This window comes from Armigeres subalbatus, chromosome 2, assembly GCF_024139115.2.
Source record: "Armigeres subalbatus isolate Guangzhou_Male chromosome 2, GZ_Asu_2, whole genome shotgun sequence".
In the NCBI taxonomy this organism is placed as follows: domain Eukaryota; kingdom Metazoa; phylum Arthropoda; class Insecta; order Diptera; family Culicidae; genus Armigeres; species Armigeres subalbatus.
In genome coordinates this window covers 99,737,280-99,763,260 of record NC_085140.1, presented here as the reverse complement: position 1 = coordinate 99,763,260, position 25,981 = coordinate 99,737,280, and the positions used below count along the sequence as shown (strand labels likewise).

General features: G+C 39.2%; 1 protein-coding gene across 1 annotated transcript; it reads right to left on the bottom strand.

Annotated features, from left to right (window-relative positions):
- Window positions 1-5,523: 5,523 nt before the first annotated feature.
- On the bottom strand, window positions 5,524-24,977 carry LOC134214779 (uncharacterized). Its single transcript, XM_062694091.1, has 4 exons — window positions 24,515-24,977; window positions 23,291-23,398; window positions 6,578-6,660; window positions 5,524-6,513 (listed from the first exon to the last, which is right to left on the bottom strand). The coding sequence occupies exons 1-4, from the start codon at window positions 24,521-24,523 to the stop codon at window positions 6,423-6,425; spliced, it is 291 nt and encodes a 96-aa protein (XP_062550075.1). The 5' UTR covers window positions 24,524-24,977; the 3' UTR covers window positions 5,524-6,422.
- Window positions 24,978-25,981: the final 1,004 nt, after the last annotated feature.

The window sequence follows — 25,981 nt, the reverse complement described above, 5'->3', positions numbered from 1 at the left end:
AACAAAAATGACACTTCTTCTTCCCAATAGTCGGTCTAAACTCCTCCTCTTGGCCAACCTGAGCGTTCAAATCTCCTATGATGATTTTGACGTCGTGGCTTGGGCAGCGTTCCAGCTGCGCGTAGAATGCGTCCTTATCATCATCAGTGCTTCCGGAGTGTGGGCTATGGACATTGATTATGCTGAAGTTAAAGAATCGGCCTTTGATCCTCAACCTGCACATTCTTTTATTGATCGACCACCACCCGATCACGCGCCTTTGCATATCGCCCATCACTATGAAAGCTGTTCCCAGCTCGTGTGTGTTGCCGCTGCTTTGGTAGATGGTATGATTACCTCTAAACGTTCGCACCATTGATCCCTTCCAACAAACCTCCTGCAGCGCTACGATGCCGAATCCACGTTCCTTGAGTACATCGGCGAATATGCGTTGATTTGGATTGCATTTGGATTGGAATCGAATTCGGATTAGATTTCTATTGAATTTGGATAAATTTGGAAAATATCTGGACTTGAATTTGATTTGGATGGCATTTAAATTGGATTTGATTTGGATTGGATTTTGATTGATTTGTATTGGATTTGGACTGGATCTGGATTGGATTTGATTTTGATTGGATTTCAATTTAGATCCGATTTGGATTGGATTTGAACTTGACTAGGATTGTATTTGGATTGGATTTTTACTCCATTTTGATTAGATTTGAACTGAATTCGAATTAGATTTCTATTGAATCTGGATTAATTTGGAATGTATCTGGACTTGACTTGGATTTGAAGTGGATTGCATTTAAATTGGATTTGGGTTGGATTTGGATTGGATTTGGATCGGATTTTTGGACTTACATTGGACTTAAATTTCTTGCCTTTTGAATTGGATTGATGTTAGTTTGGACTTGAATTGAATTTGTTTTAGAAATCCAACATTTAGAATGTATTCGGACTTGACTTGGATTTGATTTGGATTGAATTCAAATTGGATTTGGTTTGGAATTGCATTGAATTTAGATTTGGATTGGAATTGGATTTGGATAGGATTTGGATTGGATTTGAATTGGATTTTGATTGGATTTGGATTTCGATTAGACTTGAATTTGATTTGGATTGAATTTGAATTGGATTGAATTTGTATTGGATTCAGATAAGATTGAATTTATTGAACTTGAATTGGATTTTGATTTTATTTGGATTAGATTTGAATTGGATTTGGATTGAATGTGGATCGGATTTGGATTGGATTTGATTCGGATTGGATTTTGATTGGATTTGAATTTAATTTGATTTAGATTTGTATTGGATTTGAATCCGATTTTGTTTTGATTTGGATTGGTTTTAGATTGGATCTGAATTAAATTAGATTGCATTTCTATAGGATTTGCATTTTTTTCCTTTTGAACTGGATTGATGTTAGTTTGGACTTGAATTGAATTTGGTTTAGAAATCCAACATTTCCACGGCTTGATTGTATTACATTATACATTTTTTTTGAAGAATTGAGAAGGGAGTTTTGAATTTTAATTTATTGTACAATATGAGTACCGTCGTTCGGGGCGACATTGGGCCTAGGGGGTAAGATTGGGCCAAAAACGAAAAATGTTTCAACTTCTAATATCTCAGAAACTGTTACGAATTTTGATGAAAACTTCAAACGGTTCGAAATTATATTAAAATTCACGTCTAGGAAATCACAAAACAAATTCCAAGGATTAACAATGCATGCTAAAAAGGGGTGAGATTGGGCCAAGCCTTTGGTTGATTTGCCATACATAGTTGGTAAAAGCCGTAATGTAGGCAATTTTTTTTATTGAACGATTGAATCATTGCACCGTCACCGCTGAACTTTATTGTATGTGGCCCAATGTCACCCCCTGTGAGGGGTGAGAATGGGCCAATTTTAAACAACATATAACTTTGAAGAATTACTCTCATTCATTATTTTTTCCCCACACAGTGGTAAATTTATTGTTCAAGCTTGTACCTAACTAATTACAACTTGATTCCAATATTAACTACTAGAGCTTTGTAACATTTACTTGGAGCATACCACATTTTGGCCCAATAACACCCCCGTAGACGGTAGTAAAAAATAGTCGATGTGGATTTATTTAAGGATCAACAATCATGGGCGTAGCCAAGATTTAGAGAAGGGGGGAGCCAACTTTTTTGGTCTTCTAAATCGTAGTTTTATAGTAGTTTTATAAAAACACATGAATATTAGCACATGAAACCAAATCCAAACCAAATCAAAACAATAATGATTAAAACAATAATGGATTTAAAAATGCGTGATTTATTGCTTATCAGATATTTTTAAATAAAGTGAGAAAAATATTAACGAACTTAGTATTCAGAAAGAATATAAAATCGGCTGTAACAATTATTATAAAAATCCTGCATTCTTCCATAAGTTTAAGAAAACTAGAACCATACATCTGAATTTCTGAACAAATCCTCTCTGAAATAATATTTATTATAGAATAGGCAGAAAAATCAATATGCAAGTTTTCTCCAGGAATTCCTTCGACAATTGCTCCTGGCATTCTATCCGAAATTCTATCAGGGATTCTTTAGGAATGCCTCCAGCAACTTCTTCGGCAGTGTCTTAACAGAAATTATACCGACAATGAAATCAACAATGGAATTTTCGGAGGAATTCCTAGATTAATTCGCAATGAAATCCTGAAAGAATTCCGGTGGGAACTTCAAGATTGGAAATTCCTCCCGAAGTTCTTCCGATAGTTTCTCTGGGAGCTCATCCGGGAGGTCCTCTAGGAGTTCCTCCTGAAATTCCTCCGGGAGTTCTTACGGGAGATCTTACGGGAGCTCCTCCGGCAGTTCCTTCGGGAATTCCTCCGGGAGATCCACCAGCAGTTTCTACGAGAATCCCTCCGGGAGTTTCACCGACAGTTTCTTCAGGTGTTTCTCTGAAACTCCCAGAGTAATTTCCGGGGGATTTTCTATAAGAATTTGCGGAGAAATTATCAGAGGAATTCTCGGAGGGACTGCCGGTGGAACTTCTGGAGTAATTTATTGAAGAACTACAGGAAGAATTTCCGGAGGAAATCCTGCAGGAACTCTCGTAAGAACTCTAGGATAAACTTCCAAAGGAACTTCCGTAAGAATTCCAGGAGGAACTCTTGGAAGAATTCTTAAAAGAACCTCCCGGAGGAATTCCCGTAAGAACTCCCAGAGAAATTCTCCGAGGAACTTCTGGAGAAATTTGTAGATAAATGCCTAAAGAAATGCTAAATGAATTCCTGGAAGAAAGCCTGATTGAATTCCCTAAGGAACTACTGGTGGAACTTCAGAGGAACATCCGGTGGAATACCCTAGAGGAAGAGAAAAAATATTTCTGAAGGAACTTCCGAAATCCCATTTCCCGTGAAATTCCTGCCAAATATCGTCCAGGAATTCCCTGTAAAGTTTCTGGAGGTATTACCGGAGAATTTCTTGGAAAAACTCCTGGAAGAACTCCCGGAGGAACTCCCACAATCACTTCCGGCGGAATTCCCACATGGAAGTCCTGAAATAATTCTTAGAGAAGTTCCTAAAGGAATTTCCGAAAAAATATCTGAAGGAATTCCCAGAAAAATACCAGGAGGAATTAATGCAGAAATTCTCAGATGAAATCCTGAAAGTATTCCCAGATGAATTGCTGAAGAAAATCCCTGCGGATTGTTCCGAAGAAATTTCTGGAAGAACTCTTGGCAGATATCCGAGTAAATTCCGAGTGAAGTCCGGAAGGAATTCTAGTACACTTCCGCGGAAAATCTCTCGGAGAAATTCCTGAAGGAATTCCTGGAGAAGTACCTGAAGAAACTCCTGGAGAAGTACCTGAAGAAACTCCCTAAAAAATACCTGTAAGAATTTCTGGGGAAATACTTGGACGAATTCCAGGAGAAATTCATGAAGATATTTCTAGAGGATTTCTTGAAGGATATTCTGAAGTAATTGCGAAAAGAATTCCAGATTGGAATGCTAGATGATTTCGCTATTGAATGTTTGGAGGTATTCCCGGAAAATTTCCTGGAAGTAATCCCGGAGGAATTAAAGGAAGAGTTCCGAGAGGAATGCCCAGAGAAGTTCCTAGAAGAATTTCCGAAGGAATTTCTTATAGATTTGCAAGTGAAATTATGGAACTAAATCGGAGGATTTCCGTCATAAATTTTTGAAGAAACTTCTGGTAGAATTTTGGGAAGAAATTCCGTATGTATTCTTGACGGAACTCTCGAATGCATGCCTGAAGGAAATGCCGGATTCTTCCTGAAGAGAGAATAGCCGAAGAAATATCTAGAAGTAAATCTTGGAGAGAAGAAAAGAAATCTTCAAGGAATTTCCTCGTGAATTTCCTAAAAAAATTAGTGGGGGTTTCTAGATAAGGAGGAATTACAATTACATGAGAAGGATTTTCGAACGATTTTCAGAGGAATTTGTGGATAACTTTCCGGAGGAATTCAGAAGTTCCCAGGGGAGCTTCTAGAAAGATTTCAAGGAGAATTTTTGAGCCCAAAATGTTTCGAGTTGTTTTGAACTTTCATATATTATGGATCCTGGATGCCCTAATAAGTTTTGGGAATCTTTTGAATTTCAACCACCTATTTCTGTATATGATTGGATCGTAAAGTGCACATGTTTGAGGGAATTCATTTCAGTATCCGTTCAATCTTTCCACAATTTAGGGGGGGCAACGAGCCCCCCCCTCTGCCCACCCTTGGCTACGCCCTTGTCAACAATACGAAGCTCTTAATTCATTCTACGTTTATTTCACATCTGGAGAGTAGTGGTAAAGAAGAATGTAGTAGATAAGATAGTAAACCCCACCTCTTCCCGGTCAGCATACGACCATAGTTCTCTCCGAGCTATCTTCCCTAAGGTTGCCCGTATCCCGGCCAACGACACGAGGAGGTAGGGATAGGAGTTGGTGGGTAAGAGGCTAAGGACCGCGAGATGGTCTATTTTAGTCCTTCAGGTATGCGAAGTACCAATGGTATGCTTTACCCAGCATTAGCCGTGTCATGATGCATAAATTATAGCCAATTGAAGCTTGTTGAAGCATATTTTGGCAAAATAATTTAAATGACTAAAGCGCCACTAGCGTTCTTCTTTTACTAGGCAGACTAGATTAAGAAGAGAAAGTTTGGGGGTCAAATGACGATTATTGCGAAGATTATTAAACAAAGTTCAGAGACATAAACCGTAGTATTCGCCGATTTGGGATATCGTGGAGGGTAACTTAAAAATCGAGAAAAAATCGAGGCAAAGATGGAAGTGTTGAATAAGAAATTTTATTGCGCGTCAATGATTTAAGAAAAAGGTAGGCAAATTAAGATGAAAAAATATTAACAAATCGCTAGATAATAAGAAGGTCATCATGAAGATTGAATGAGTCAGGTTTCAGAAAAGCAAACAATATGTGATTTATGTATAATCAATAAAAGGTATAAAGACATCATCAGACAGAGTTTGTAAGAAACCAAGGACGAAGAAAAACTCACAAAGACTAAGAGTAATATATCGCACGAGTTGAAAGTATTGGAAATTCTTCAAGTTTATTAATACACATTGCCGTTGTTCAACGGTCCAGCTTTAAGCTGAGCTTTTATCTTCCTACATGGCTGTGAATAATTATTTTCTTTGTATTGTGCTTAATCTGTAATATCAATCATAGAAAATGATCGCTTGCATGTCTCGTATAATGCGTTTCACGCACAACTGCTGTTGTTATCGAATTTTGGTTTTTGCTGTATGCATTGAACTTCAAAAATGGAGAAAAAACTTGTCCTCCTTCTATCTACATCGTTGAACATATCTTCTCTAGTTACTGACAATAAAACATTTTCGGCAATTGCTTCCCCTCGTCATCCATCATTCGAATTCAGATTATGTTGCAGCATTCTGAAATAATTCGTCACTTAACTGATTGTAAACTTTTTCGTTGATAGCCAGATTTTAATCCGAGATATATTCGTTGAACGGAATCGTTGGTTAAAAACGTATAGTAATCAAATATTCGTGTAACGGCTGATATGACGAATTTGCAGTGTGATATAGTTTTGCTTGAAAAACTCTTAAACTTCTGCCGAGTCTCGAACAACCTACGACTTGCGTCCAATTTGAGTCCCTTTGTGTTGAACAAAAAAGCAAAAACCTTTTTTGGTGTATAAAGCACTAGCCTATGGTCTAATACCCATGTCCTATGTCTATCCTATAAATCTATATAAAATATTTGGTCTCTAAGAGTGTGGTTGTCATTTTAACTATTTGGTCGCTGCGGGTGTGGTACGGTTCTAAATTTATCCACTGTGTAAAACGAAGGAACTCAATCGCTACGGCGAAACGAACTGGAACAGGCTGTGTTCAATTTGTAACTTTCCAACAGCATCCCTACATAAAACCATGCAAGCTAAGCAGTTCGGTGTGCTTCAGGCAGTATCCCAGTCCCAGGTAGGTTGTGTCCATATGTAGCCGGTGTTGGTCATGGAGCAGTATGCGTTGTAGTACCTTCCCGGTGATCTGCAAAAAATAAAAAATCTGTCATAGGTTTCCGATTATTTGTGGTGAGGTATTAAGTGCTTACCTGCAGTAGGACCACTGGGGGCATCTACAGCGAAACAGTTGTTGGAATTCTTCCTTACAGACTTCGTTCCACCAACATGTTCTCTGAAATATTAAAAAAAAACTTTGATGAGAATCAGAAAGATGTATTTTATATATATACTATAAGTGGTAAGGTTCGAGAATTATTGCCTACAGGTCGTCAGAAGATACAGAAAATAGTGATCAATTATTTAGTTGATTTGTTTAAGCGACATAAATCCGAGAATGTAAGTAGAGACGAGTTACACACACTTTTAGAAGCCAGCCTGACATCGTGGCAGATGCAGGTTTTGGGTTTTCAATGCCCGCAGCTTTGGGGAGAAAATTTACGTGTTGTGTTACATTGTAAGATACGTAAGCTGCTTTTTTGGATAATTCTAATAAATTACCGTTGTAATGATAATATGAGCGACACTTTTCGTTTTTTCTATGTGGTTCAGTACCTTGCCTAGTTGGGCAAATCCAGATTTTATTATCCAATTATCAGCCATCTTTTCTCGAAAACCAAATCGAATCCGTTTTAATGCTTGCTTCTCTTCTGTCGTCTTGTCGCTCCAACGAACCGCCATGTAACAAAATTAAGTATTCAATAAAATTCATCGCAGCATTAATTCACAGCTTCCAAACAATGCCACCTTGGGAAAATCTTCGTTATTGCAGAAAAGCTTCTGCTATCGCCCTCGTAGCGAAACCGCCCACACCTCTCGCATCTAAATCGCTGCGACAGTAAAAGTCGCGTTTTTATGTGCGAAAGCATAAATCTCATTTATCAAAATAACCAGATTTTCTTTACTTTAGCTGGAACGTTCACTCTAGCTTGAAAGTATCGAATCGACCGTCTCAAGATGTAATATGAACAGTGGAATGAAGTGGTCTCGAACGAAAACTTTTGCGATGGACTTAACTGTGAATGAAGTTACAATTCAATACAATTCACTGTCGTACAAAACAAAGAATGAGCAGTTTTGTCTATGAAATTCTATTGACGATATGAAATTTTGTTCATGAAGTGAAGCATTAAGGTATTTATGATTGTTTCCTATAACATATGTATAAGAGCATGTAGTTTCAGAATTTTGATGATTATTCTAAATCATCTGAAAATTCTATGCCAATCATTTCAGACCATCCTCACCGATCCGACTTTTTACGGCAGTCGCAGCCTCACGCCTAAATGGTAGAAATCTGTGGAATTATTCCCACTCACGTAGGCAAAGAATATACAAAGCATAAATGGTGGTATCAACAAGCGCGACTTGAGATTACTTCGGTAACTCCCGTTCCACCTGCTTCCGGCTTTTTGGGCTCCGCTTGTCTACCAGACTGCAGCTTCCCACTTCTCTACTCATTTGGGCGCGCAATTGAGGAAAGGAAATTGATTTTTCCGGTTGATATTTTCTTGCAAGAGCTCTTTAGGCATTGTCGGGACGGTGTTATGTCGGAGTTATAAATAAGAGTAAGAGTGTTATATTGATATTCTACTATTCAATCGTACCTACTTTAGGCTTTAACATTTTATTCCAATGTAATTTAACATTTATTTTTTCCTCAGAAATTTGAAAAAGTTTTTTTTTATAACCAGATAGTCGAAACACGTTTATCCATCTAAATATCTAATTATTGTCACCTGTTATGCGAATTGTTGTCATTGTTATGCGAATTATATGTCTCAAATGTTGTCCTCGAAACATGATTATTTAAGTGGCGTTTTGCTTGACCTTTCGTTATCGCCTTGGTATCATATCAAATGGCAATAAGATGTGTGAACTTTGACATGAAGCTGGTAGTTTGAATAAGCTATTGAAGCAGATACTTAATCCAGTTACTTAAAAGAGAACAACAATTATCAATGGTAAGAATGCTATGTGGTATGTCCTTATGTTGCGGTTGTGTTAAAAAAAATCCATTCTGGATATAATAGCATTAAAAACAATTGTGGATACGCTAAAACTCTTCGAATTAACGACTAGAACAGCTTTTGTTTGATAAAATTCCGCTCAAAATGACGAAATCAATCAACATTTTTCATTAAAAATTTGAATCCTTTGATCCTTTTATTGCGGTAGTGCTAAGGTCCTACTGTTGTGGTATTGATCTCCATAAGAATTACATGCAATACCGCAACAATAGGACTGACCTTCAAAAAATATCAAAATAAATTTTGTTTTGACACGGCGCTCAACCCCTCCATAATAGGTCGTTTTACCCTACTTATAGTAGCTGTCAAATAAATATTTTTTTTATGATTAGAAAAAGATTGAAAAGCCATAAATTTTCTTTAGCTACCATTAACCACCAATCAGCTAACTTATTTTTATGTTTGCGAATTCCTTAGATGAAGTATTTTACGAATTATAATGTAATATATTATAATTATAATATAATTAAAATACGAAGGTCACCGCAGTCCACCCGCGACGTTTTTGTTGTCGACTGCTGACCAGCGTCGGTGTCGATTAACAATATCCTGTTGTGAAAATAGCTTTTCAAAATCCTGCACAGATAATCCGAGACTCTCAAGCGATGCAGGGAATCAGCTATAGCTGCCCAGCTAGCGTTATTAAATGCATTCTTTACATCTAGTGTAATCAATGCACAGTATCTAATACCTCTCCTATTCAAACCACGCGCTATCTTAGCCGTTTCCGTTACCGATCGAATTGCTTCGATGGTAGAACGGCTTTTACGGAACCCATACTGGTTGCTTGTTAAGCCTCCAGCACACTCCGTATAGTCCATCAATCTATTCAGGATCACCCTCTCTAACAACTTACCAGTTGTGTCGAGTAGGCAAATTGGTCTGTATGCCGAAGGCTCTCCCGGGGATTTCCCAGGTTTAGGCAATAACGGGTGGCAACTAAAAAATAGGAATGACTTCAATACTTTTCTATCAGAATAATAATGTTTTTGCCTTTCTCGTATACAAAGTATACGTAAAGGCTATATGTTCGCTCCAAAAACGAACTTTTTATAGGAGTCCCGGAGACCCATAGTGTTATATACCGATCGACTCAGCTCGACGAATTGAAGTGATGTCTGTGTGTATGTGTGTGTGTATGTGTGTGCACAAAATAATCTCACTCATTTTTCAGGCACTTATCATTAACCGATTTGCTCACAACAAGTTGCATTCGACGCGGAATCTTGTCCCATTGTTTCGTATTGAAAATTGGCCGAATCGGACTATGGGCTTCGGAGTTATGGCCAAAATATATTTTTTTACAACAAAAATTCTCACTCACTTTTTAGACACTTACTCTTAGCTGATTTACTCGCAACAAGTTTCATTCAACGCAGAATTATGTCCCATTGTTTCGTATTGAAAATTGGACAGATCGGACTATGGGTTTCGAAGTTATGGCCAAAATTCACTTTTTCACATGATAAACACGTACAAAATTCTCACTCATTTTTTAGGCACTTATCCTTAACCGATTTGCTCGCAACAAGTTTCGTTCGACGCGAAATCCTGTCCAATTGTTTCGTATTGAAAATTGGTCGAATCGAACTATGGGATTCGAAGTAATGGCCAAAATACATTTGTTGACAAGAAAAATTCTCACTCATTTTTTAGGCACTTACTTTTAGCCGATTTGCCTGCAACAAGTTGCATTCGACGCAGAATCTTGTTCCATTGTTTCGTATTGAAAATTAAACAGATCGGTATTAAACAGATATGGCCAAAGCTTATTTTTTTGCCTTTTTGCCTTTCTCGTATACTAAGTATACGGTAAAGGCTATATGATCGCTCCAAAAACAAACTTTTTATAGAAGGCCCGGAGACCCATAGTGTTATATACCAATCGACTCAGTTCGACGAATCGAGGTGATGTCTGTGTGTGTGTGTGTGTGTGTGTGTGTGTGTGTGTGTGTGCGCAAAACTACTCAACAAAATGTCACTCATTTTTCGGGCACTTATCCTCAACCGATTTGCTCGCAACAAAATGCATTCGACGCAGAATCCTGTCCCATTGTTTCCTATTTGAAATTGGCCAGATCGAACTATGGGATCGAGAGTTATGGCCAAAATACAAATTCATTTGAAAAAATCGCGTAAAAAATGTCACTCATTTTTCGGACACTTATCCTCAACTGATTTGCTCGCAACAAGTTGCATTCGACGCAGAATCCTGTCCCATTATTTCCTATTTGAAATTGGCCAGATCGGACTATGGGATCGAGAGTTATGGCCAAAATACAAATTCATACGAAAATATTGCGTAAGAAATGTCACTCATTTTTCAGGCACTTATTCTCAACCGATTTGCTCGCAACAAATTGCATTCGACGCAAAATCCTTTCCCATTATTTCCTATTGAAAATTGGACAGGTCGGACTATGGGATCGAAGGTTATCACCAAAATACCTTTTTTCATAAAAATCACAAAAAATGTCACCTATTTTTCGGACACCTAACCTTAATCGATTCACACGCAACAAGTTGCATTCGACGCAGAATCCTGTCCCATTGTTTCCTATTGAAAATTGGCTAGATCGGACTATGGGATCGGAAGTTATGGCCGAAACACCATTTTAGCCTTTTTATACGAAAAGGCTGTATGTTCGCTCCAAATCCAAAACTTTTACAGAAGGCCTGGAGACCCATAGTGTTATATACCAATCGATTCAGCTCGACGAACTGAGATGATGTCTCTGTCTCTCCCACTTCATACGGGAGTTTGGCGGAAAGACGGTCATGAGATTTATATCATAACAAATATTGCCCTCCGCTCGCGTGATGGGAATGACATTTTCGTTTTCTTTTTGTGTAGTCGGAGCTTCAGTTCAACTAACATCCAAAAGTGATATCCTTAAAATATATGACTGGGTGAAATAAAACAGGGTTATGCACGTCAAAAAGATTGGAAAAGGAAACAAGAATGTCGAAATTCTTATTAGCATATTGTAGATCAAGCCCTGGGGCCCTCCTTAGCCGTGTGGTAAGACGCGCGGCTACAAAGCAAGACCATGCTGAGGGTGGCTGGGTTCGATTCCCGGTGCCAGTCTAGGCAATTTTCGGATTGGAAATTGTCTCGACTTCCCTGGGCATAAAGTATCATCGTGCTAGCCTCATGATATACGAATGCAAAAATGGTAACCTGGCTTAGAAACCTCGCAGTTAATAACTGTGGAAGTGCTCAATGAACACTAAGCTGCGAGATCCGGAAATGGGACAAAATATGATTTTCGGTTTTCAACTGGATCTACAATATCTTTGCCATAAATAATCTGATTTTCATAGAACGGACAAAGAAATTTGTCTTTTTTACTCCTAGCCACTAGCTCATCTTTTTTCAAGCACACACATTTTACGAAGGTCGAGAAAGGCACCATCACCGCTAGGTGGATTAATCTGGTTTTTTTTTTATACAAAGGTGATTATAAGGCCAAAGACACGAAGCAACTCATAAGCAGGATCAGAAGCAGCATTCCGAAAATCGATGTGGTAGAACCGTACAACGGTCGTGTTATACCAGCAAGACCAAGCTGCGCCGCACGGACGCACGAACCATATTATTATTATTATTTATTCAGACTAAGGCCGAAGTGGCCTGTGCGGTATATAAGAGTCTTCTCCATTCGGCTCGGTCCATGGCTACACGTCGCCAACCACGCAGTCTACGGAGGGTCCGCAAGTCATCTTCCACCTGATCGATCCACCTTGCCCGCTGCGCACCTCGCCTTCTTGTGCCCGTCGGATCGTTGTCGAGAACCATTTTCACTGTCCACCAGAACCATTTTCACTGTTACTGTCCTACATTCTGGCTACGTGCCCGGCCCACCGCAGTCGTCCGATTTTCGCGGTGTGAACGATGGTTCTCCCAGCAGCTGATACAACTCGTGGTTCATTCGCCTCCTCCACGTACCGTCCGCCATCTGCACCCCACCATAGATGGTACGCAGCACCTTCCTTTCGAAAACTCCTAGTGCGCGTTTGTCCTCCACGAGCATCGTCCAGGTCTCGTGTCCGTAGAGGACTACCGGTCTAATGAGCGTTTTGTAGATTGTCAGTTTGGTACGGCGGCGAACTCTATTCGATCGGAGCGTCTTGCGGAGTCCAAAGTACGTACGATTTCCAGCCACTATGCGTCTCCGAGTTTCTCTGCTGGTATCATTTTCGGTAGTCACCAGTGAGCCCAAGTACACAAATTCTTCAACCACCTCGGTTTCGTCACCACCGATGCAAACTCGCGGTGGGTGGCTCACATTGTCTTCTCTTGAACCTCTTCCTATCATGTACTTTGTCTTCGACGTGTTAATGACTAGTCCGATCCGCTTGGCTTCCCTCTTCAGTCTGATGTAGGCTTCCTCCATTTTCTCAAAGTTACGTACCATAATATCTATGTCGTCGGCAAAGCCAAATAACTGGACGGACTTATTGAAAATTGTACCATTCGTGCTAATCCCTGCTCTTCGTATTACCCCTTCCAAAGCGATGTTGAATAGCAGACACGAAAGACCATCACCTTGCCGTAACCCTCTGCGGGTTTCGAAGGGACTCGAGAATGCCCCTGAAACTCGAACTACGCACATCACCCGATCCATCGTCGCTTTGATCAACCGTGTCAGTTTATCCGGAAATCCGTGTTCGTGCATTAGCTGCCATAGCTGGTCTCGATCGATTGTATCATATGCGGCTTTGAAGTCGATGAATAGATGATGTGTGGGCACCTTGAATTCGCGACATTTCTGCAGTACTTGGCGAATGGCGAACACCTGGTCTGTGGTGGAGCGTTCGCCCATAAAACCCGCCTGGTACTGCTCCACAAACTCCCTTGCAATTGGTGCTAGTCGACGGCATAAAATTTGGGAGAGTACCTTGTAGGCGGCATTCAGCAATGCGATTGCGCGGTAGTTGCTACAATCCAGCTTATCGCCTTTTTGCCTTTCTCGTATACTAAGTATACGGAAAGGCTATAGAACTGCTCCAAAACCAAACTTTTTATAGAAGGCTCGGAGACCCATAGTGCTATATACCAATCGACTCAGCTCGACGAATTGAGGTGATGTCTGTATGTGTGTATGTATGTATGTATGTGTGTGTGTGTGTGTGTGTGTGTGTGTGTGTGTGTGTGTGTGTGTGTCTGTATGTGTACAAAAATGTGAGACACGTTTTTGGGCATTTAGCATCATCCGATTTGCTCGCAACAAGTTGCATTCGACGCGGAATGCAGTCCCATTGGTTCCTATTTAAAATTAGATCGATCGAACTTTGCGTTTCGGAGTTATGGCCAAAAAACTGTTTTAACGTGCAAAAAAAAAGCAAAATGCCCAGCTCTGGATTCGAACTCGTGACCTCTGGAACGGGAAGCGGTTACTACACCACTGTACCATCGATATACATATCATGTGAGAAGATATGTACAAATATAAATCATCGAATTGGGCACATATTCATTGCCTCTATAAGCAACAGAACTCATCCTGCTAGGGTATTGTTTCATATACTGGAAGTATTAATGGAATGAGAAAAGAAAATATTAATTTTTCTCGTTGGTTATTAAAATATACAGTTTCAATACATTAACTTAGAACAAGATGCCGTGGTGAGTATAAGCCGTTTTGCAGCGCAGTATCATTACTTTACACTTTACCGGTCGCTACTAAACGTGCTGCTAAAATAGTAGCGCAGCTGACAGGTGATCAAATTTGGTAGCGCGATAACAGCGCTGCTATTTGATGAACTATTAAACGTCAACGGGATGGAATGCAGCCACCAAAATGATAACCGAAAATAGCGACTGGTGCTAAACTAAAATGACAGAGCAGCGAGGGTGATCAAAACACTCGCACCCAGTAATGATGCTCTAATAGATAAACTATTGAAACCGCTTGGATACGCTGTTCATTTATTGGAGATAAAAGTAGATTCACTCTGATGCGAGGAAATCAATGCAAATTTGTATTGGTATAATAACATAATTACATCCAAACTTAAATAAACATATGTGTATAATAATGTGAAATATCAATAAGAACCCCTCAGGTTACGGGTGCCCTATGGAAATTACTAACAGTAAACTTTTTTCGATAGGATATCCGTTCAGTAATTAAAAATCCTCTTCTCTGCTAAACTTTAGACATAACTTTTCTCAAGTCTTTTTGTTATCAAGCGCTAAGAAAAGCACAAATACCCTATATAACAGCCTGTAAATAATCCTCATGTAGCAATTTCAAAAAGCATCGTGCTTTGTTCAACACGTTCAACGCTCTCCCGTACGAATGCGCCTAAAAGAAGGAATGGCAATGTGCCTCGCGCAGTGGTGGTCCCCCATACAAATGCTCGACTAAACCTACGATTGCGCTTGAAATTTAGCAACAGTAATTTTGTAACGCTGAATTCCTTTTGAAATTTAAATAGTTATCCGACATATGCTATGCTATCCAAAGACTTACGGAAGCCCATGACTTAAGATCTGCAGCCACAGTAGCGTCTCAATTCTAACCTTGAAACAGTAAGTTTTCCGCTTTGGTGCAGCAAGGCGCAATTCGCCAAACTAACCACTGTTAAGTAGACTAAATATATATTTTAATGCATGATATCAGTTCTTTCCGAATCTTTCCCGATAAAAAATTTAGTCAAATTTAATTTTTCCATGCATATATGTTTAGGAAATACTTTACAGCATCAACTTGAACCAGGTCACCAAAAATTAAATTTACCAACTATTAACAAATTGAGGAATTATCCTTGACTAAATGTACAAAATTTAAATAATATCAGCTTCAAGAAAGAACGATTTGTTTTAGGTTTTGTCTGGGTTTCCGCCACTGTGGATCGGTCGGCTTAACAATCGTATACATCCGATGTGCTTTACTACAGGTGTGGCCCAAACCCTCAAGTAGTATTTGTTCAACAAAAATTCGCTCTTTTGAGAGAGAGATTCTCAGCTGGGTTGCCGAAGATGGCCGAAGGCGACCGAAGGTGACGTCACGTCTGGCATACTCAGTACAATTTTTATAACAGACGTGACGTTTCACTCCGCCCGCCCACTGTGGGTGGCATTGTTTACATTATTTTGCCGACTACTACAGACTTAGAGGACTTTGGCCCACACCTTTACTGAAGCACATCGGTATACATCTTTTCTTTGTGCATTGTGAAGCAATCGAATATAATTTTCCACTTATGTTTACTCTCTATTGAAACTCGGTGGGCAAGTTTGATTACTACAAAGGTAAATCAAAAGCTATTTTGTTTCTGCTAACAATCATTAAAGAAAACTGTTGAGTACATATCGATTCTCAATTTATGCATTTATGTTTCATTTCCTACCTCCTTCTTCATCTAAAGTTCAGACCTGAATTCTTTCAAATACCCCAAATAATCAGATGGATTCAATTATAGAAATGTCATGAATATAAATATAAACAATACACAGCATTAGGTTCCATAGATTATTAGCATGGAAAATATTAAATACAAAAATTTTTATTGGAGGCGCTTTGAATTTTCTAGTATTCAAAATTTTTCTTGCAATGCGTAATATTATACCACACTCCTAGAAAATATGAGTTTTGAAAAAAAAGATAGCTAGCACGAGGATCGAACATAAACCCTCCGATTGAGAGCCTATCACGATACTACTGAGCTATCTTCGTTTTTTGGGAGAGGAGTGTTCGAAGAACAAGAGGTTACGCGATATGCAATAAATAACTATTTCACTGTATCAAGACATCGGCTGCTTGTGCATACGTGCGGTAACGCACCGGGTGCTGTGCTTTGGTTCGGTGGCATATAATCTGATGTTGAAAAATATAAACCGTTTTGACTCAAGTCCCGAAAATGACTCATATTCCGAACACTCGCATTTAAATGGCTATATAAACCTTATTCGCGTGGTATTTTCCATAGGATATTCATTTCGTTTGCAAAGCACTCGGATTATGTAGGAGAAACTGAGTTTTTGAAGGATTTGGAGAAAATTTTCTATTTTTGGAAGTCAGAAGAAAAAATATCCAAACTTTTCTATAATCCAAGTATGTTTAAGGTAATTTAATAGTCTTAGTTCGATCATTGACAAACTACAATGACTTATTCCAGAGGTTAAAAATCAAAACGTGTTACAGTGGAGTTCCCCGAGCAAAGGCAGATAACTGAAATGATATCAAACTGATAACAGGATTAGTTATCCTTATTATCATCTTGATATTTAGTTATCAATCATGTGATTAACTGATAACTGAATAATAACAAAATGTATTATCAATACAAATTTAGTATTTTCTTCTAAAATTCGCGTCGTTCAGATATCGGGCTAAGCATTCTATTCTTTCAAACATATTGTACAGCGCATAAAAAAAATCTACTCATTTGCTTATTTTTCGACGCAACCAAAAATAAGCGCCAGATAGTCGCCTAAGAAAAACATACCTGTAGCAAAAAAGCTACTTTGATAATTTTTAAAATTCGACCGCCACGTGATGGTTTGTAGCGATGAATACCAGATCTGTAGAAGCCTTGAAAAAAATATCATGAAAGATGTCATTTTGTTGCAAGGCACAATACTTACTTCTGCTAAATGTACCCGGCCTATGCTATGAATAGTGTGACAAGAGCTGTTTCCAAACACTTAACTGAAATTTTCGTCTAAGCAGTCTGTGATTTGTTCATTTCTCTGCCGACGAAGGAATTACCACAAAAGTTGAAATATGTCGGATAATCAAGAAATTTCAACGATCTGGTGTGTTGTGGAGAAAACAATCATGCTCGCACTTTAGTCGATTTAGCAATGTGCTCAATCCTAATTCCGCGTGGCCATGGCCCCGGGCTCCCACATAACCTTATGTACCAAAATCAACCTTTTCCGTACATTTAGGGCCCCCGAAAACTGTCCGGCCCTGGATCCACCGAATAGCAACATTTTTTCACGGAATAATTCTTCCTGGGATCAGCAGTGTTTATGTTTATATATGCATATGAAAACATGAAAGGTTTTGGTTCAGTTTGAATAAAACTTATAAACGAAATCGTTTTATAGCATGGCGCTGCTAGCAACCTAATGATTGATAATATAAGAGAGAAAAACTAACCTAAGCCTATTATTTAATTGATCACAACTGAAAACAAAATGACGATGAATCGTATTTATCCTAATAGATTGCCGATTCGGTATTTTGAATTAAATCCATTTCGGTTATCATTTTTGTTATGTTGACCTGTAATTCAACCAGAAAGATAACAATTTTAGTTATCAATATAACTGGATAATTAAGTTTGTTATTAATAAGTTATTCTGCTTTGCACTCTGCAAAATCCAGCCAACTGTTGGTTGGTAAATGGTTATGGCATCATGATGTGATTATAAATAGTCTTCAGTTAATGCATGATCGTAGAAAGCGTTGTGCTCTTCTCTCCTGCTCCTCAAGAAAGCGTAAATGGGTGAGTGCCTAGAGCCGACGCCGTGCAATCATTCGATTCGAGTTCGAATCCCAATGAATGCCAACATTTTTTTCAATGCGTAACGAAGTCGGTAAAGAAGATTTAACTATTTTGCTCGATAAAACAGAGATGGCTGATAACTAAATAATAACTAAATTAGTTTTTTGAGTGAATAACATGTATAACAAAATGTGTTATCAATTTGGTATCAGTGATAACCTAATTTGTTTTCAGGTAGTTACTTCAGGAACAAAATTCTGGTATCATTTTTGTTATGTTGGCTGTTAATTCAGCCAAAATGATAACAAGTTCAGTTATCAATATATTCGATAACCGGATAATAGAATTTGTTATCAATTAGTTATTCATTTTTGCTCGGGTCTAGTGCGAATATTTTTCTACAGCTCTCTCAAATAGTTTGTTGTTTTAATTCAACTAATAACAGAGTTAAAGCACTAGTTACTAATACTAAATGATAACAAAATTTCGATCAGTCTGTATAATAAGTTACTGCAACTAGCGCTATTACTCTGTTATTAGTGCAATAGAAACAACAATTAGGCAGAGTTGTAAAAACCTTCGCTCTAGAAGTCCTCCACATATCACGTTTGTAATTCAACCTTTGGAATGAGTTATTGACAAACTACTAAATTATCGAACCTATATTACTAAATGATCGAAAACATCCTTGCTACAATCCATAACAAATTACACGAAGGCAAGCTATATATCAGGTATTTTATCATTACGATATAAAGTATTGCACAATATGAGCTCAAGAATGCTGATTTTGGTAACACTAGCTCTGTCACGCGTAATCTATTAGATTTTGTACTTGGATAGATTACCTGTAAAGAGTGATCTGATAAATAATTTTGGATCAGTTTAGAAATTAAAATAATCAATTTTAACCATGCATTCATACCAATAACTGCGAAATGCTTTCCATATAAAGAAAAGCAACCCCAGTAGAATTCTCTTCAGATTTTTTTAAAAGTCGGATCAAATTCATAAATTTTGTTGAAAAGTATTTGAATGATAATGACAAAAACGGAAGCAAAAATTGACCTTTCCCGTCAAAAATTTTTATTCGCCTTATCGATTCTTCGGCTTATTTAAGGTCAACATTCCCAATTAACCTACATTGTTTAACGCCTCTAAGTATTTTTTAAATTTAAAACAAAAATCGAAAAAATGCTGTTTTTAAGATTGGCCCGATTTTGAACTAACATCGAGTGAAATTTTTTCAGGCCGGTTCACAAGTGCACACGTTTTCCATTTAATAGTTAGAGGCTTCAAAGAACCTATATTTTCTTTGGGAAAGTTGACCTTAAATAAGTCAAAGAATCGACTGAAACAATGAAACGAAATACAATTTTTGACGGGAAAGGTCAACTAAATTTTTATCTATATGAAGAATCATATTGTTCAAAACAACAATTTCAAAAAAGCTTACTCATTGATTGGATGATAGAAGTCTAAGCTGGATTCTGCCTTCAGAACGGAAAGCACTCGAAAGCTTGACAACTGGAAACATTTGTTTTTTTCTCACTACCGTTTTTTTTGCTTTTCTCGTATACAAACCATACGATACGAACTTTTTCAGAAGACCCATATGTCTGAAACTCGATTTGTGCAATTGCACAACCTCACATTTTCCGGGCACTTAACCTCATCCGATTTGCTTGCAACAAATTGCATCCAGCAGCAATTATAACAATGTGTATAAACAAATGTGAATTTTCAATTCAATCTATCTTTATTTATCTATCTTTATTCACGAGATTTTCGACCATAGGTCGGTTTATCTGGTATAAACAAATGTGAAAAATAATTATTATTCACCAATTGTTATTTTAGACTTTTCATATATGTTTATCAACCATTTTGAACAAGCGAGAAAGGCATCATCACCGCTAGGTGGATTAATCAGGGGTTTTTTGTAGATGGGACACACGACACCGTCTGTCCACTCCTGCGGCAAAACTTCCTCCTCCCAAACCTTGGTAATGACCCAGTGCCTCACCACCGTGTTTAAATAGCTCTCCTGGTAGTTGGTCAACCTCAGGGGCTTTGTTGTTCTTCAGCCGGCCAATCTCCTCCTGGATTTCCTGGAGATCCGAAGCCGGTAGAATTATGTCCTGCGCGCGTTCTCCCAGGTCCATCACCATACCGCCATCTTCGTCTGCCACATCGCCATTCAGTTGCTCTTCGTAGTGTTGCCGCAACCTCTGGATCACCTCACGCTCGTTGGTAAGAAGGTTCCAGTTTATGTCCTTACACATATCAGGCTGTGGCACGTGGCCCTTACGTGAACGGTTTAACTTCTCATAGAACTTTCGTGTTATTAGCGCGGTACAGTTGGTTCGCCTCTGCACGGTCTCGACCTTCCTGCTGACGCTTTTTCCTCCGGAAAATCGAGTTTTGTCTGTTCCGCGCCTGTTTATATCGTGCCTCGTTCGCCCTCGTGCGGTATTGCAGCAATCTCGCCCATGCTGCATTCTTCTCTTCTACTAACTGCTCACATTCGCCGTCATACCAGTCGTTTCTCTGATCCGGGGGCACCGTGCCAAGTGCAGCGGTTGCGGTGCTACCAATGGCGGATCGAATATCTCTCCAGCCATCTTCAAGAGACGCTGCGCCTAGCTGCTCTTCCGTTGGGAGTGCCACTTCCAGCTGCTGCGCGTATTCTTGGGCTAGTCTACCGTCTTGTAGCCGCCCAATGTTAAGCCGCGGCGTCCGACTTCGACGCGTGTTGTACACCGTCGAGAGTTTTGAGCGCAGGCATACTGAAACGAGGTAGTGGTCGGATTCAATATTCGCACTGCGGTAAGTGCGGACGTTCGTGATGTCGGAGAAGAATTTACCGTCGATTAGAACGTGGTCGATTTGGTTTTCCGTTTCTTGGTTAGGTGATCTCCATGTGGCCTTGTGGACATTTTTGCGGGGAAAGAAGGTGCTTCGGACTACCATTCCGAGGGAGGCTGCGAAGTTTATGCATCGTTGGCCGTTGTCATTCGATACGGTGTGCAGACTATCCGGTCCGATGACCGGTCTATACATTTCCTCCCTTCCTACCTGTGCGTTCATGTCACCGATGACGATTTTGACGTCCCGCAGTGGGCATCCATCGTATGTCTGCTCCAGCTGTGCGTAGAACGCTTCTTTCTCGTCGTCGGGTCTCCCTTCGTGTGGGCAGTGCACGTTGATGATGCTATAGCCTTCAGAGAAGTTCGAGGTGTTTTGGGAAGTCGTGATGTTGTCTATATGCAGGCCATTCATAGTTTTTTTGTGCTTCTGACATCAAAATCTAATATTTGTTTTTGTTTTTCTTTCTTCCAAGTTTTTTTTTATTAGTCTCTGCCTTGCTGTCTCTGCTCTTGCCATCCGGAAGATGCTCCCAGTCGAACCATTCCTCGAGCACGACGACACGCCACATCGTCCCTGACGCCAAATGCCCGGATGAGAAGCTAAAATTTCCTGATCCCGAATCCTAACCTCGAGTCACCACGAGTACGCTGGTCCTGGCTCCTACCACTCTCTTATTAACTGTATAATAAAATGATATTGATTGTATATATCACAAAGAACCATGGCTCCGTAAAGTGTTATACACACCTAAGCCTACCAAATAAGCGAACTTGGAAAAAAATGATGCAAGTACATCAAAGCAATGATCATTTGACAAAGAGGGAGCACGCATTCTCCTTTCCTTGGAAGACTGCTTTGATGCTAGGTGCTATGAACACCATGTTCCTGTTATTGTTCGCATCAATTTCTATTTTTTTTTAGATACACAATGTGCTTCCCGGAGATACATTTTGAGTCGAACGAGATCCCGAGGTATTTTGAAGACATGCTATGAGTGATTGTCTTACCCATCAGTTTGAGCGGGAACTTTGTCAGTATATGTTTTTTTTTGAAAATACAACCATCACTGTTTTTTCCAGAGTGAATGCGATACTCAGCTTTAAAGCCCAAGTAGACAATTGTCCAAAGTATCTTGCAACGGTCCTGGCAAATCGACTGCGATTGGCCCCGAAACGGATGCAAAATGTACACTGGATTTTGTTTTTACACGATTTACACTTTCTTAATTTTTCACCCATCCTAAATGCTTAACGTATATTAATTAGGGTAAGACGGTATAATATGCCCCCCCTAAGGCAACTCCTTGATAACTTTTTTCTTTTCAACGCAATTTATGCAAACTTTGTGTTATTTGGTAGTCCAGGAAGTCGCAAATGCATTGCCCGTGAGTAGTCATATAAAAATATTACAGAAAACACGTAATAAAGCTTTTTTGAAAAGTCGCGAAAAAATGAATTTTAAAAAGTGCCTGGGCAATACGCCCCACCTCAACCAAAGTCATTTAATAGACCTTCATTAGTATTTTATCAATCCCATAATAAAAAGGCTACAAATCCTTATGCGCGTGACATTAAAAAACCAACATAGGTCCATTCAAGCAGGTATGAATTACATTTCAATATTTTCCATACAATTTTGAAGCAACTGCTGCAGGCTCGCTGCGCTTGTGTCCAGTTGGTAAGGGCATATCGTCCTGCCTACACTGGGGCGTTTTGGCCAGTGAAACATGTTTACGAAAATCGTTACATTTTTGAAGATGGAAGCAATTTTATATCATATTAACCACTGAGAAAAGTAATTTTGTTGCCCAACTGAGTGTTCCAGTGCAAGTTTTGCGGACAGTATGCCAGAGTCGCTCCAGAATGTTCAGCAAACAAACATTAAAAGTTACATCAAAACTGTGACTTTTTGTATTTTGCAAATATTTTCATTGTGTAATACAAAAATATTTCCATATTCACATAGGATGATGGTTTTACAAATATTTATAGGTACCAACTGATTTTGACCCTTAGTTAGTTATAGTTTCCTAGAAATCCAAGGGGGGCGTTTTGGCCAGGTGGGGCGCATTATACCGTCTTACCCTATCATGTGATTTTTCTTTGAATTATTTAGGATTTTTTGAAACATGTTGCAAAGATTTTGGTGGCAAATTGAAGTCACACGAACAAAACTACGAGCGAAAAAAAATCGTGTAAAAACAAAATCCTGTGTAAATGTAAATAGAAAAAAAAAACAAATTTCCTTTCTGTTGATTGTTCTAAAACAGAGGAGATTCTAGAGAACTTAATTTTTGAACAATCACTCTAATCAGAATTCCTTGAATAATTTAGCACTTAATCCCCTCAAATAAAAAAAATTAAATAGCGCTAATGAATCTCTTAGCTAACGGGAAGGCCATGATCCACCCAAAAACAAGAACATAAGAATTAGACTTACCTCTGTCAGGTATCCGTGTACGCTCTGATCCGAATAGCTTCGTTTCACAATCCGGCAGTTCGTAGGCAAAATTGATATTGCGCCAAACACTGCGAAGGCAACCCATATCTGCCAGTGGTTGACGGATGCCGTGGAAACGGTGGGTGGCCGGTATTGTGTCGTTTTTTTGTTGTTGTCGAATTCGTTGTCGAAAAAGCAGGGAAACCGGATCCAACAGATGTAACGAAGTTGTGGTGCGAGTCGCGGAAGTGGTGAGCGGGCAAAAGTGGGTGGGAAACAAGTGAATGGATTATTGTCTGTTGTATGATGAGGCACGCGAATATAAACGGGGAAAAGGTTGAGAGAATGGAGCAGCGCCTTCCGCCGACCGTTCAGGATCAGCAACCGAGAGGAGATGAGTCGTGGTGGGCTCCCACAAATAAGCAACAGCATGTACAGCATACTACGGCGTGTGCAGGGTTCTTATCATGGGGGTGAACATCTATTTCGAAAAAAAAACATTTACAATTCTTGATAGTTTTATGTGACATTTGAAAAATCCTAAAAAAGCTGCCAAGTGTAAGTGCAGGTTTTATCTTTTGATTATTTTTCCTATATGTCATAAAAAGGAACGTCTTTCAGATTTCCATGAACCGAATGTTCAAAAAAGTTCTAATGTGAAACCATAGACCGCCTTTTGTAGATCAGCAGTGAAGCGTATGGTTATATATCTAATCATAATCAATCTAAGAATTCCGGTTCTGTCTATGAAATGAGGCGTTATCTCGGTTTCACTGGACTGATAGCAATACATGGCAATATAAATATAAAGCAAAAGACCCGAATATCCCATTTGTTGAATGCCATGTGACCGAAGAATACATACAAATAGAGGAGCTAGGAAAATATTGATTCTAGCCCCGTCTTGTGCACGCCAGTGTATGACTAGCGCGGAATGATGACGTTGTCAAGTTTTAATGATCTGCAGTGGAGCTATATCTGTGTGTGCAGAATCCAACAGAGTATAACATAGCGCTGTGTCTGTCTACTATCTATTAGCGTGGGAACCGTGCTTTTCAGCTCGGAAAATTCAGCAGCATTATGATCGATAACCACAATATCTCTCTCTCGCTCGTGGTACGGCAGTTGGGCGATGCTGTATTAAGAACGACCGATTTTCCTCCTTTCCTTAGGGATTCAAGCGCACAGCTTTTTGCTGAACCCTCTACATCCATTAACTTTTACCTTATTCATTGTATCATCCACACGGTATTCGGAGCAGCTTGGGCCACCAGCGTTGGCCGAGATTTATCCTGCCGTATTAGGGTCGTATCCAGTTGCAATCCACTTTAGGCGCTTCCACCGGAAATTGGTCCCCGAACAACACTGAAACACTGATTACACTCGGAAAGCCTAACACGCAAAAAACAACCCGAGAAGGAAAAAGGAAGATATTTTTCCCGAGGCTAAGAAACGAATTGCGAGTCTACCGATACGGCATAGATGGTTCACACGAGCTCACGCACCAGCAGATATCCAGAGCAACTTGTTGATAATGTGCGGCACCACCAACAGATATTAGGGTTCCGGGAAAGGATGGGAGGTGAGGAGATAAATTGTAATCTTTTAGTGGAAATAATAAAAAAGAGCACACGGGTGATAGACGTCAGACACTCTGCGAGACGACGACAGCGATCAGACTAGGCACCGGGAGACTCTGTTTTGGGTATATATCCTTGACTAGCGAGAGAAACGTGTCATTAGGATGAGAGATTTTTCGCAACAAGGATAAATTTTGTTGTCAACGAGAGGATGCTTCCGTCGACGTCATGAAGCGAAAAGCTTTTGATAAAGCTTCAATGATAAATGCTTTTGGAGTTGTGCAGTATGATGCGTCTCCATCTTATAGCATGTGAAACTACTTATGCTGCTACTTGTGAAACGGATGAGGCCGTCAAATTTGAACAGAGCAACGATTCATCGCACTATTCCCCTTCAGGAAATATATATTTATTGAAGAAATATCAGCGTAAGCTCGAGGCATTACAGAAATATTGTGATATGAGGGGAATTGGGGCAGAATGAGCACTTCAAAGTGGTCTGACCAGCACGAAACCACGCTCAATCGATTCATCGCACTTTTATCTTCATGAAACCTATAATTATTGAAGAAATATCAGCGTCAGCTCGAGGCATAGCAAAAATTTTGTTGTTTCAGGGGAATTGGGGCAAAATGGTCACTTTAAAAGGGTCTGCCCATCACGAAACCCTACGCAAACGATTCATCGCACTTTTTCCCTTCAGGAAACATGTACTTTCTGGAAATTTTGCAGCGTCAGCTGGAGTAATTGAATTTCGAGCCTTTTGCTTTTGAAAATCCCCAGTGTGCAACGGAATGAGCACTGTTGGTACATTGGGGTAGCAAATTTTATTGAAAAAGCATCAAAACATAAGAAAATTATTTTGAACTTTTAGTGGAATATCTTAATTTGTCATAAAAGGAGCTCGTACAATTCTATTTAATTTCACATTGACAGATACATATTTCGACATCAACAGTAAGGCCGTCTTCAGTGTCTTGTACTTGACTCGACTCACTTGTTACTACAATGCGTCTTTCAAAATTGAATTGTTTGTTTAAATTAAGTTACAGATATGTTGAGTGTATCTTTATGTTTGATTTAGCATCGTTCAACGTTTTGACAACTCACA